Source organism: Hibiscus syriacus, unplaced genomic scaffold (assembly GCF_006381635.1).
Source record: "Hibiscus syriacus cultivar Baekdansim isolate YM2019G1 unplaced genomic scaffold, ASM638163v2 tig00110332_pilon, whole genome shotgun sequence".
NCBI classification, from domain to species: Eukaryota; Viridiplantae; Streptophyta; class Magnoliopsida; order Malvales; family Malvaceae; genus Hibiscus; species Hibiscus syriacus.
Genome location: NW_024062688.1, coordinates 516,111 through 529,240, shown reverse-complemented (window position 1 = coordinate 529,240; position 13,130 = coordinate 516,111). Strand labels below are relative to the sequence as shown.

At 36.6% G+C, this 13,130-nt stretch overlaps 1 protein-coding gene and 1 pseudogene across 1 annotated transcript; one reads left to right on the top strand and one right to left on the bottom strand.

The window, feature by feature from the left end:
• Positions 1-687: 687 nt before the first annotated feature.
• LOC120119875 (protein PHR1-LIKE 3-like) lies at positions 688-4,359 on the top strand. The gene is made up of 6 exons (XM_039139672.1): positions 688-1,012; positions 2,722-2,798; positions 3,007-3,061; positions 3,435-3,513; positions 3,588-3,657; positions 3,835-4,359. The coding sequence occupies exons 1-6, from the start codon at positions 823-825 to the stop codon at positions 4,279-4,281; spliced, it is 918 nt and encodes a 305-aa protein (XP_038995603.1). The 5' UTR covers positions 688-822; the 3' UTR covers positions 4,282-4,359.
• Positions 4,360-5,038: 679 nt separating this feature from the next.
• Positions 5,039-9,792, bottom strand: LOC120119187 (annotated as a pseudogene).
• Between the last annotated feature and the right edge of the window lie 3,338 nt (positions 9,793-13,130).

Here is a 13,130-nt window from a genome sequence, read left to right as displayed (position 1 = left end):
ACCTATACTACCTTGTATTTAATCAAGATTTATCAAACAAATAATTTATTCTATTGAGAAACCGATAATAAGAACATTTTTTAAAATCATATTGAACGGATTAAAAATTAATTTATGATGAAATATATATATTCTACAAGAATAACAATATTAATTAGGATAAAGTTCACAAATATCCATTAGTTATAGGATATTATTTTGTTTAGTTTTTCAACTATTAAAAATTATAAAATATCTCTCGACTATATGTAATATTTTATTGAATCTTTCAACCAATAAAAATTATAAAAATTGTCATCCTATTGTTTGTATGCTCCAAACTCATATTTTTATGTTAAAAACTAGTTTTGACTGAGCTGAACATTAATTTACTGATTAAAATATGATAAAATAATATTTTAATAATATCTATTGACACCGTATTGCTTTTAAACACTGACTCGCGAGATAATATTTCAAGTAATAACTCGATGACATAATATAAACGGAGATACTATTTGTGTAATTTACCCAATACATTAATCAAATAAATTAATTAATATATTAGGGGGAGGGAGAGAGAGAGAGAGAGAGAGTCGAAAGTGAGAGAACAAAGACAACGACACAACACATCGCTGTCTAAGCCTCTGCATGCCTCAATATTCACTCACTTCGCTTTTATATTTCTCTCTCTTTCCGTGTCTCTCCCCGTTGCTTCTCCTTTTCTCTCTCCTTCAAACATCGCTCCGTGCCCAATCGGATACCCGGAAAAGAGTCCAACTAATTGACTTTGATTGATTTTGCCCTGCATTTCTGGGAAAAAAAATAAAGCTTTAAGAAGAAATGTACTCGGTTATTCGGTCGTTAGCGTTGGATGGAAGGGTGGGAGATTATCAAGCGTCGCTTGATGGTACAAACTTGCCTGGTGATGCTTGTTTGGTCCTAACAACCGATCCCAAGCCCCGACTCCGATGGACTGCCGACCTCCATGAACGTTTCGTCGATGCTGTTACTCAGCTCGGCGGCCCTGACAGTAAGTTTCTTTTTTTTGGTTTATGGCTCGTCTTTGCTTTGGCTTTAAAAATGTCATCCCCAGCTCCCTTTTTGGATTTATATCACTTGATTTGATATAATGTCATGTATTAATGCTAATTGAGGCTTTTCCAAAAAAGAAATTTGATTAATGTTTATGCATTTTGGAATGCTTTTAGTTCTTTAGGCTTGATTGTTGAATTTTGGTTTATCTGATAAAATTATCGATGAGATTTGATCATTGGCTTCCTTTGTTTTTCGTTTTGTTGGTTTCTTGTCTTAGTATTGCTTTTGAGATTTGAGCTTCTTTTCTTTTAAAAAAGAATTAATTTTTGGGAACTCTGGCTTTTATCTAGTCATGAATCACAGTTCATAATTTTTTTTTTTTTTAAACGCAGGGTATCTTTTGCCCTATTTTAGCTTTTTATTTATTGCTGAACCAATTGGTGTGATGATTTGGGCTACATTGAATTGATTAAAGAGGGTGTTCATTGTGTTCTTTGGATGAAGAAGATTATGTTGTTGCCATGTTCTTCATATCAGCATAGAGTTAATTACCAGCCACAAAAGTTCGTCATTATAATCGTTGCAATGATTTAGAGTTCGGTTCTCTATCGGTTCCGTAAACATCATTTGGGAATGAATTATGACCACTAGGAACTTTACCTTGTTACTATTGGCCCTCTCTCTACAAGATATCTGCCAAGCCAATCATGTAGTTTCGAATATTATTTTCGGGAATGAACTTTCTTCTTATATGTGTATTTGCATACAAACCATGGGAGACAAGAAACCAACTCTTATGATAAAATACTACCAAAAGGACAAAACCATGTTTTCAAGTCATTATTTTCAATAATTTGGTCAGCAACTCTGCATACTTTTGTTTGGGAGACAAACCAGAATAATTATGGTACTTTTTCTTGGCCTGGGAAGAATATTCTTGATATTAATGTTTTCTACAGTGTAAAAATTATGCCTAAGGATTAAGATTCTTTATATTGTTCAAACATTGATTGTTAGAAATAATTGTACATACATCTTACCGTGATTTTCTTTCCTTGTTTTCCGAAAGATGCACCGTTCTACGTAAATGAAATGCTTAGAGTGAAATCATTTCTTTGTCTAATGTGAATTTCTGGGAATATTGCTCATGTAGTTATCCATTTACTTCCAATTGCAATTATTATGTTTGTCGAGAATTGATATCATATTGATTGAGTGAGGTCAATGATGTATGAAACCAGCAGAAAAATAGTTGATTTTGGAATGATTTGCCGACAAGGCAGCAGCATATTTGTATGAGTGCTGTAAAAGTCGTATACATAACAAATTAAGACAAATTACGGGTGGTTCTTTCATGGCCGATTAGCAACTAATGTCTGACAAACTTTCTTTCCGGAATCTTTGTGTTCCGTTCAATGCTGAGAAAAATCGACTTGTATGCTTGGAGTTGGAAGTTGGGATATTATTTCCGGGCAATAGCATGGTCCATATCAACCAAAGATATAGATGATTATTATCATAACTTCTCTAATGATATGTCTTATTTAGGCTGATCACACATGCTTCTCCTGCATCCTGAGTGATTTTATGTGAAGCAAACTTAGCTGATTGACAATGGCATCATAAGAGTTAATATTCATGCATTTTCTTATTCTGAAGTTATAAATCTTGCTGTAACTTATTTTGTTTCAATATCCACCGCAGAAGCAACCCCGAAGACTATTATGAGAACAATGGGAGTAAAAGGTCTTACTCTCTATCACTTGAAATCACATCTTCAGGTTTGTTGTTACTGTCATCTCTTCGATGATGATTAAGTTTTTCCCTACTTTATATTGGTGCCGTCATGTCTTCGGCCCATCTCGTTTATATGTCAAAGATGGATCTCGATTTCCAACAATGACTTTATAATCTTATTCTCTGATTTTATGTGCCCCCATGAATATCACGTCAAAGTTTTTCATTCACACTGTTGCCCCATACTTACAGAAATATCGGCTTGGGAAGCAATCCGGTAAGGAATCAGCTGATAACTCTAAGGACGGTATGCATACTAGTCTCTTCGAAATAACTATTACTTTAAAGCCTGCACATTTTATAACAAATATGATGACTTATACCTTTTATAGTATTGTACCTTTGATGTACTTATGGTTCATGACCAAGTAGCAAGCGATTTACTGTTTTGACTCAGCCAAGTAGAGGCCGTTTAAGAACGGTCTCTATCGTACCCCACTGTTTAGAAGTAATTACACTCGGGAAGACTGAAAGCACAACTTTTTGGGGTTTGACAAATTATCAAAATGTGAATTTCACTTTTTTGACAATCTTGACAATTAATTTGTCAATCGATAGGTGCCAGATGATAAGCTATCGTATTCAGAATTGACTGATAATTGGATGTGTCGGTGTTTCAGCCTCTTATGTTGCAGAAAGTCAGGATACCGGTTCATCTACAACATCGTCGTCGAGAATGGTTGCACAAGATTTGAATGAGTATGTTGTTTCTTATCTTGTTTGACAATTTCTCTAGTTTCTTGGATGAGTGCTGAATTTCGTCTTCCCAACAGGGGTTACCAGGTAACCGAAGCTCTACAACTGCAGATGGAAGTGCAACGAAGACTACATGAACAGTTGGAGGTTGGTTATAGTTGCCTATACTTTTTTGGTTTTCTTCAGTTCTTGTACAGTTAATTATTGACCTGTAAATGCTACATTGATAAAGTGAACTTTTCAAAGGCGACTTGCCGACATCGAAAATTTCAGTGACCTCATGGGGGTGTTATTTTTAGGCATACTAAAGGTTTGACTTAGCAGGTACAGCGTCGGCTTCAACTTCGGATTGAAGCGCAAAGCAAATACCTACAGTCTATACTCGAGAAAGCCTGTAAAGCTTTGAATGACCAAGCCGCTGCTTCCGCCGGTCTGGAAGCCGCAAGAGAAGAGCTGTTGGAACTGGCTATAAAGGTTTCCAATGATTGTCAAGGGCTGATCCCTCACGGTAACATAAAACTGCCTGCCTTGTCTGAACTTGCAGTAGCTATAGAGAACAATGTTACTTCCAATATGCCATGCCGGATTGGTGATTGCTCGGTCGAAAGCTGCCCGACTTCAAGCGGAATCCCGGTTTCTCCTATGGGGGTTGGATCACAGGTCGGTATTATGAAGAAGAGGGCGAGACCCGTGTTTGGTAACGGAGACCCATTGCCTTTGGATGGCAGTACAAGGCAAGAAGTAGAATGGGGGATGCCTAACGTTAGTTGAGTTCCAGGACATTTCCACCTTAGAAATGGTACCTTGTCTCTTTTTATTATTATTATTTCTTTCTTTTTGTTCTGTTAATCTAAATGCTTTTCGTTTTTGCATGTATCAACTCTGTATATTATTAAAGCAGATCCTTTTAGATAATCGGATTAAAAATCATAATTATGAACATGTATGTATGATGTGGTACCTTAGACATGATACATGTCTCTTTTTATATGTTTTTCTAATTAATTTTTTGCAAACATTTATGGAAAATTACAGGGAGTACCCCTACACTTTCCTAGATTTAAAAAATGGGATACCCAAGTTCAAGTCGTTCTCAAAAGGTCCCTCATTTCCCAAACCCCTCTAATGTGACCACTTTGTTCACGGTTTATTCAATTTAATCGTTAAATGGGATACAGTAACGAGTTTATTGTGATGCTATGTCTCATCTACCTCCTAATCAAACCTTCCTCCTCACTTGATAATATATTCATTTTTGTTTCTTTTCCATGTCTAAGAACATATAGCATGTCGAGTCAGAAAGCATTAATAAGTGTCTTTAATGGTGTGAATTGGGACATTGAAGATGGATTCACAGCAGCTTCAGTCCACTTTTGATACTATCGTCGAAGCGTTCTTGTTTCTCGATAAGAATGGAGATGAAAACATGAACATATCCATCTGATTCATTTTGTAGTTACCATGCACATGAATTCATTGCAGAGAATATGGTCCGAGCTTCTGCAAATCGAACTCGAAATTAAATCGCACAAAAAAACTTTCTAATCACTGCCATACATGTAAAACATTAGCATCTCGTTTTTTAAGTAGATACATCCAAAAGCATAAACACTACACTTATTAGTATACATTAATCAAAACAAAAACTTGCCTGTCCTGTATGGTACATGAGTGAGTTTCAATGTAATCCCAAAGCATTGATTCTCCTAACCAATGACAAAGAACAAGCATATCTTTGTTTCCATTCCTCCATACCCTCCTTCCTTTGCCCTTCTACCATCAGGTTTTGTCATTCCCATCGAGTATGCTCACAATCTGCCCCATGCTTGGCCTTAATTTCGGTTTAGATCGTGTGCAGGCAACTCCTAGTTTGTCAGTCTCACAAGTTCTTCAATATTGTATTCCCCATTCAGCCTGATGTCGACCAATTCCTCTAGCGGCCTTTTTCGTGTCTCGAAGTCATGTACCTGTTTCACCAACAATACCTCGGGCCGCCTAAAGTCGGCTGCCATATGTTCACTGATCATCTCGAGCACCACCACTCCAAAGCAATGGACATCAGCATTGGGGTCGCTTTCCCAAATTCCATGTATTCTGGTGACATGTAACCGAAAATTCCGAGAACCGATTTGTTTTTGTTGGTGGATGTGATGGCCATGATCATTTCTAGTCAAGAACTCGGCGAGAGCGAAACTACTAAGCCGCGGATTCATGTCAGGATCGAGAATGATCGCTGAAGAGGTAATGTTTCTATGAATGACTTGTTCATCGCATTCCTCGTGGAGATAATGAATGGCCGAAGCAAGGGATTTGACAATGTTGTATCGGTGTTGCCATTGCAAAACAGAGCTGCCCTTTATATTGTCGGAAAGGAAGTGACTCAACAATCGATTCGCCAAGTAATCATATACGACGAGCATCTCTCCTTGTTCAGTGCACCATCCACGGAACTGAACCAGATTACGGAGGCGGAGCCTCGCCAAGTTTTGGAGTTCACTCGAAAACCTTATCCGCAATGCAGGGCATTTAGTCATGCCAAGCCTCTTCACAAGAATGTGCTGACGGTTGTCAAGGAAACTTGGTAAGTAGTTCCGAAGTCGAGCTCTGCCACCCTTCGTGATTCAGCAAAATTATCTGTGGCGGCAACGAGTTCCTTGAAAGGTATTTCCCTCGTTGTTTCGATCATAAAGAAGTTAGTTGTTCGGCGACTGCACCGTTGATTCCGAATTCAGCAGTTTCATACAGTTTGTTCAGTGGCAGTCAAGTTGTTCGAAGAAGCAAACGAGACGGTAATGTCGATGCTGGCGGTGGTGGTGGGGGTGGATGACCGGCTACTGGTTGTGCTCTTGCTTCCACTAGTGTTGGATGAAGATGACAACGTGATGTATAAAGGATGGGATTGAAATGATGGCAAAGTAGGAAGCTTCCCTGAAATATTACCGGACAGAACTTCAACAACCCATTTCATATTAGGCCTCAAAAATGGATTATGAAGCGTGCAAAGCAGCCCTATATGAATGAACCGTTCACAGGCTAGCCTGTAACTCACTGTAAGGACCATCGACAAGTCGACTATCCCCTGCATGTAAAAGCCTTTGTTCATCGGACAACCAGCGGATCCAATCCAGCAAAATGATTTGATCATCGGGAAATGTAAGGTCCATTGCTCGCCGCCCCGAAACCACCTCCAAAACGACAATACCGAAGCTGAAAACATCGGATTTGGTCGTCGCCACTCTTCGTTTCTGGAAACTCTCCAGCGGGAGGTACTCGATTGTCTTCGTGCCAGCCAGACGGAATTGGTGTCTCTTCGTCGCTGGTGTCTTGATTTGGTACTCGAGCTAGAGTTCCAGCCACCGTGTCAACCCGAAGTCGCCCAGCCGGGCATTGTATTGCGACTTGCGAGTCGAGCATCACGTTGCTCGTTTTTACGTCGCGGTGTATGATTTGAGTCTCCAGTTGTTCGTAGAGATAAAACAAAGAAGCCGCAAAGCCACCGACGATTTTCCTCCGGCGTTCCCAGTTTAAACCCGGTGTCCCCATGTTTTCCGACCTTCTAAAGAGTACTCTATCGAGGCTTCGGTTCGGCATATAATCATACACCAAGAGCAATTGGTCTTTGTTAGGCTGCTGTCAATGCAGCACATACGTGTAGAGGTGGTTAGTCTGTTAGCTAAGTCAGTTAGTTTGTTTGATGGTTAGTGGTGAGCTAAATCACTCTTATAAATGTAGTGTGCCAGCTGATATGAATGCAAACATTTTCTTTACTGTGTATGTTTTCTATTATACACGTTTCTTAACATGGTATCAATCGCCAAACGGTCCTGATCTTGTTGTTCTTCCGCTGCATGGAGTCCGTTGGCTCTATTGTCACTGCATTTCCATCTCGAGCAGCAGTTTATGTTTGAGATCTTCAATGTACCTGCCATGTACGTTGCCATCCAGGATGTTCTTTCCTTGTATGTCAGAGGTCGTACTACAGCGGGGGGATTCCAAGTTGACCCTTTGATCGAACAAGTAACGTATGGTCACGATGGGGCCGAGCCACCGCTGCTGAGAGCGGAGCATCGCTTCTCTCTGTTCAAGAAGCGGTTCAAGAAATCGTACGTGTCACAGGAGGAGAACGGTTACAGGTTCAAGGTTTTCCAGTATAACCTGAGACGAGTGGCGCGTCATCAGAAGCTTGACCCATCTACGACTCACATGGTGACTCAGTTCTCCGATTTGACTCCGGGAGAGTTCAGGAAGGCGTATTTGGGATTAAGGAGATTGAGATTGCCTAAAGATGCGACCGAGGCACCGATTTTGCCTACTGATAATTTGCCTGAAGATTTCGACTGGAGAGAAAAATGAGTTGTTTCATCCGTCAAAAACCAAGGTTCATGCGGATCATGCTGATCTTTTAGTACAACAGGAGCCTTGAAAGGTGCTAACTTTTTGGCAACCGGAAAACTTGTGAGCCTCAGCGAACAACAGCTAGTCGACTGCGATCATGAGTGTGATCCAGAAAAGAAAGGTTCATGTGATTCTGGATGCAAAGGTGGGCTAATGAACACTGCTTTTGAGTATACCCTCAAAGTTGATGGACAAGTCATTACTATCGGAGGTGAGAGATTTCGTTGTCCTGAAGTCCTCTTCCAGCCATCTTCTATAGGGATGGAAGCAGCTGGAATCCATGAAACTACCTACAACTCTATCATGAAGTGTGATGTAGATATCAGGAAGGATCTCTATGGTAACATTGTTCTTAGCGGTGGTTCAACTATGTTCCCTGGTATTGCAGATCGTATGAGCAAGGAGATCACTGCCCTTGCTCCAAGCAATATGAAGCAGAAGGTTTACGTGCAAGGAGGATGAAGAATTGTTAGTAGTTAAGCTGCAAAACATTGTTGTTATAGAATAGTTTTTTTTAGAATTTTTTTGTTGAATGTTCATTCACATCAAAAGTTTGCATTGATTCAAGTCGAATAGAGGTAAGCATCGACACTTCTGTTTCAAGTCGAACGGAGGGAAGGATCGGCACTTCCAATTCAAGTCGAACAGAGGGAAGCATCGGCACTTCCGATTCAAATCGAAAGGAGGGAAGCATTGGCACTTCCGATTCAAATCGAATGGAGGGAAGCATCAGCACTTCAGATTCAAATCGAATGAAAGTAAGCATCGGCACTTCCGATTCAAGTGAACGGGAGGAAGCATCGGCACTTCCGGTTCAAGTGTTCATCTTTTCATCAAAAATGAAAAGTAGAGGGAATGTTAGATTATTGTCAAATAGGAGAAAATGAAGAGCAAGAGGAATGTTAGGCTGCTGTCAATGCAGCACATACGTGTAGAGGTGGTTAGTCTGTTAGCTAAGTCAGTTAGTTTGTTAGATGGTTAATGGTGGTTAGTGGTGAGCTAAACCACTCTTATAAATGTAGTGTGCCAGCTGATATGAATGCAAGCATTTTCTTTACTGTGTATATTTTCTATTATACACGTTTCTTAACAGTCTTCATGAACGCACCAACCCCTCAACCGAACAAGATTCCGATGACGCAGATGAGCCACTGCCACCAACTCCGCAGCAAAAGTCTTCTCAAACCTCTCCCATTTCTCCGCCAAGCATTTCACTGTTACAACCGTTCCGTCACTAGGTAAAATCGCTCTATAAACTCTCCCGAAATCCCCACTTCCAAGAATCTCATCTTCATGAAACCCGTTAGAGCCTATGGCTAGGCATAGCTAAAAATCCTGGGATTCTCCCCGCCGAGTTTCTCCGACATCTGAACTCCTTCAAGGTTATGGAAAACGCTGGATTCGTGTCTAAGATTCAATTAGTATTTTGTCTAAAAGTCAATGGTTAAATTAAAATTTAAACACTTTTATTAATATATCACCCCCATCAAACTAACATAAGTTAATTAGGGCTGTGAAAAGCTTATCCCAACTGCAAAATTGATTGAAATCGAATCGAGTTAAAATTATTTTTAATTTACGCTGTAACAATCTAAAATCGACTCGAGTCAAACTGGTGTTTACCTGAACCCGAGTTGGACCTGAAAATTGTAGATTTGAATTCGACCTGCACCCTACTTGAACTTGAATTGAACTGAAAAATGATATTCGAACCGACATCTGAATGATATGAACCCAAACCCGAGATTGACCTGGTAAATAATTGGTATTACCCGATCTGTTTTCAATCTGACCTATTATTAACCTGACATGTAAATGATCCGACTTGTTATTGACCTGATCTGATATTTACCTAACTTGACATTTACCTGAATTGTATATTACCATGGACGAAATTATAATATTTTAATAAAATTGTGAGTTTTTGAGTTTATGATATAATTAATAAATTAATATGATTAATTTTTAAATGTTATAATAAAATATTTATTATGATAATTAAATTAATAAATATATTTATTATATAAAATTATTTAATAAAATTAATAAAATTATTTAAATGTAAATTATATAAAATATGATTAATAAAATTATTGGCATTGAACAATGATTAAATGTAAATTAATATAGTTTAATTTATGTAAAATATAATTTAATTTATGTAAATACAAAATAATATTAATAATGTAAGCATTTATTCTGTAATTTATATTGGCGTTTAACATGATTGATAAAAATAATTTTGGTAATGAAATGATAATTAATTTGATAATAAATGAAGATTGGTATTGAACGTGATTAATTCTCTAAACTATAAATATAAATTATAAAGTTTAATTTCTGTAAAGAAAAATTATCTAACAATTATAACATACCTAAAACATAATATAAAAGATAAATTTATTTGATATTGATAATTTAAATAACATTTAATCTAAAATTTGAATAACATTTGAATTATTAAAGTTGAATACAATTAAATGAACAAAAACAGTGTTTTTTAAGCTCTCAGATCTTATAACAAAAGTTTTATAAGGCTAAAAGTCTAACTATCTTACCAGAAATTTCTTCATCAAACTTTTGTATCAAAATAGCTGCTAACATTGTTAAATTACGGACAACTTTTAAAGCCACCAACATAATTTAACATGAGTAGCTATTTAAAAAAAATGACAAGTTACAAAAATCTATTTAAGTCAGACCAACAAAATAAATTACAATGCAGCAACAGGCAGCAGGCAACAACATACACCATTTCTGCATTAAACAAAAATGCAGCTAGCGGTAAAGCCAAAAGGAATACGATGGCTAACAGTGTCAAACATTTCTGACTTTACCAAACATTTCTGACTTTACCAAACCCTTACAGAATCAAGCATTTAACGTTGTTTATAATAACATAAATAATATCAAGCAGAATCAGGATGTGCTACTTTGGACATAAGAGTCAATAAAAATTGGTTTCAGTTACTATTAAACATAATAAATATAGTAAGTCATTAATAAAATAGAAGTTACCTGTAAAGGGAATAAACAAGACATAATCTCAAATTCCAATGGTTTCACTTAACATTAAATACCCTAAAAAATTAAAATTAAAATTAAAATAATTAATAAATAATTTGAATTATTGAGATTAACATAAAAAATAAAATAGTTCTATCATACCTTTACATATCAGACTCATTAACCACAGTAAGGTAGTCTTCATCCTTATTCTCTGGCTCAAATCCATACAACTAATTACGGGTTGCTACAAAAATCTCAATATTTTTTTGTAAGAGTGAAGCTCTTAATTTGTTCAAAATTCTACCCTCATACTAAAGGACGATTCAGATGCAATTGAAGTAATTGGAATAGTCAATATATATCTCTCACCATACGAGAAAGTACATGATATGAAACACTTTGATTTTTCTAATACTCCAAAATATCAAAGTCAAATTCTCCAATACGAGGGATAAGGGGCAAATTGATGTAAGAGTCAACATCAGATTGTCCACTCCTTAAAGAAGCTAAATTGGCATCAAAATTTTGAAAAACAAAAGACAATAAATTAGTAAATGGAAATAGGAAATACATAAGTTAAAATTCAACTAGAAATTATACTAACTAACATGAAATAAATCTGATTTTTCTAAATGTTTGAGGCCGATTGGAACTTGATCCACTTCTTTCCAAGGATGTGTTACTTTGGACAGAAGAAGAAGAGGAAGAAACACAAGGTGCATTTTTTTAATAAAATACATATAACTAAAGAAACTCATCATAAATGAGACATACCCTCCGTTGAACCTCATCCTCAACATAAAGAACATTGTACAACTCCTTCAAAAGTTGTAATTTATATCGAGGATCAAGTAAAACAACAAAAGACAGAATCATAGAGTGATTAGACCAATATTTCTCATATAGTTCAAGCATGGGTCCTGCCATTCATAAATACTTTCACAAGGATCATTATGAGCATCACACAACAATTTCTCTATTGCAACAACGCTAGCCAAATACAAGTTAGAAGTGGGGTACTTAGAACCAGAGAACAGAGTAGTAATTTCATAAAAAGGCTCAAGAAAATCACAGATTGTTTGAACAGTTTCCCATTCATGATCAATAATGATATCCAACTTATTTTCCCTATTAACAAACAAGTTAATTGCTAATCCAGCCTCAAGTGCCTATGAATCAAGTAAGTATAATTCCAACGAGTAGGAACATCTAATACTAACTTACCAGAGAAAGAAGAATCACAGTTTTTAACAACTAATTCAAAGGCACAAATTCGAGAGTCGGAACAATCAATAAACTTAACAATCTCATGTAATTTAATAACAGAAGAATCAATTACCTTCAAACCTTTTTGAACTATCAAGTTCAAAATGTGGACAACACACCTTATATGGAAGTACTTACCATTGCAGGGAAGAGGAGAAATGACATTCTAATCATCGTTCAATCTCTTAACCATTCTATCATTTGCAGAAACATTATCAAGTGTAATGGTAAATGCTTTTTTTCACTCGCATGTCATCTTTTTCACTCACATGTCATCTTTTTCACAAACTTAAAGATAGATTCGCCATCACGAGAAGGAGGAAAACGATGAAAATTAAATATTTTAGACTGAAGTTTCCAGTTATTATCAACATAGTGAACAATAAGGGCAAAATAAGAACGTGAAGTGAAGAAAGACCAAGCATCACTTGTAAAACAAACACGACTTGAGACAGAATGCATTGAATCAAGTAGTAAATTTTTATGCTTTTCATGCTCCAACATGCAATACTTAGTAACAATATACCTAGATATATCCTTAACAGAATAGTTAAGGTAATGATGTAAATCCCTAAGTTTTTTGTGCTCAACAATACTATATGCATAACCATGACATAAAATAGTCTCATCAAAAAATTCACAATATTTGTTTTGATCAAAAGAAGCTACAATACCAAGATTTTCAGTAAGAAAATTCTTATAAGCTTGTCATTTCTCAGTATGCCTTCTAGGGTTAGATGTACCAATATAAGAATCAACTTTATACATTTTCACTTTGCAATACTTACACTCGACATAAACAAAACCATCATCAGATTTGGTGAATGTGTAGTGGTCCAAACAAGAGGTTCTTCTCCAAATTCGGATGAACTAGTGGACTTCCTCTTAGAGGATTTATTTAGATCAGCTGCTTCGGACAATATATCATTTACATCCCCTTGCAAAAAAAA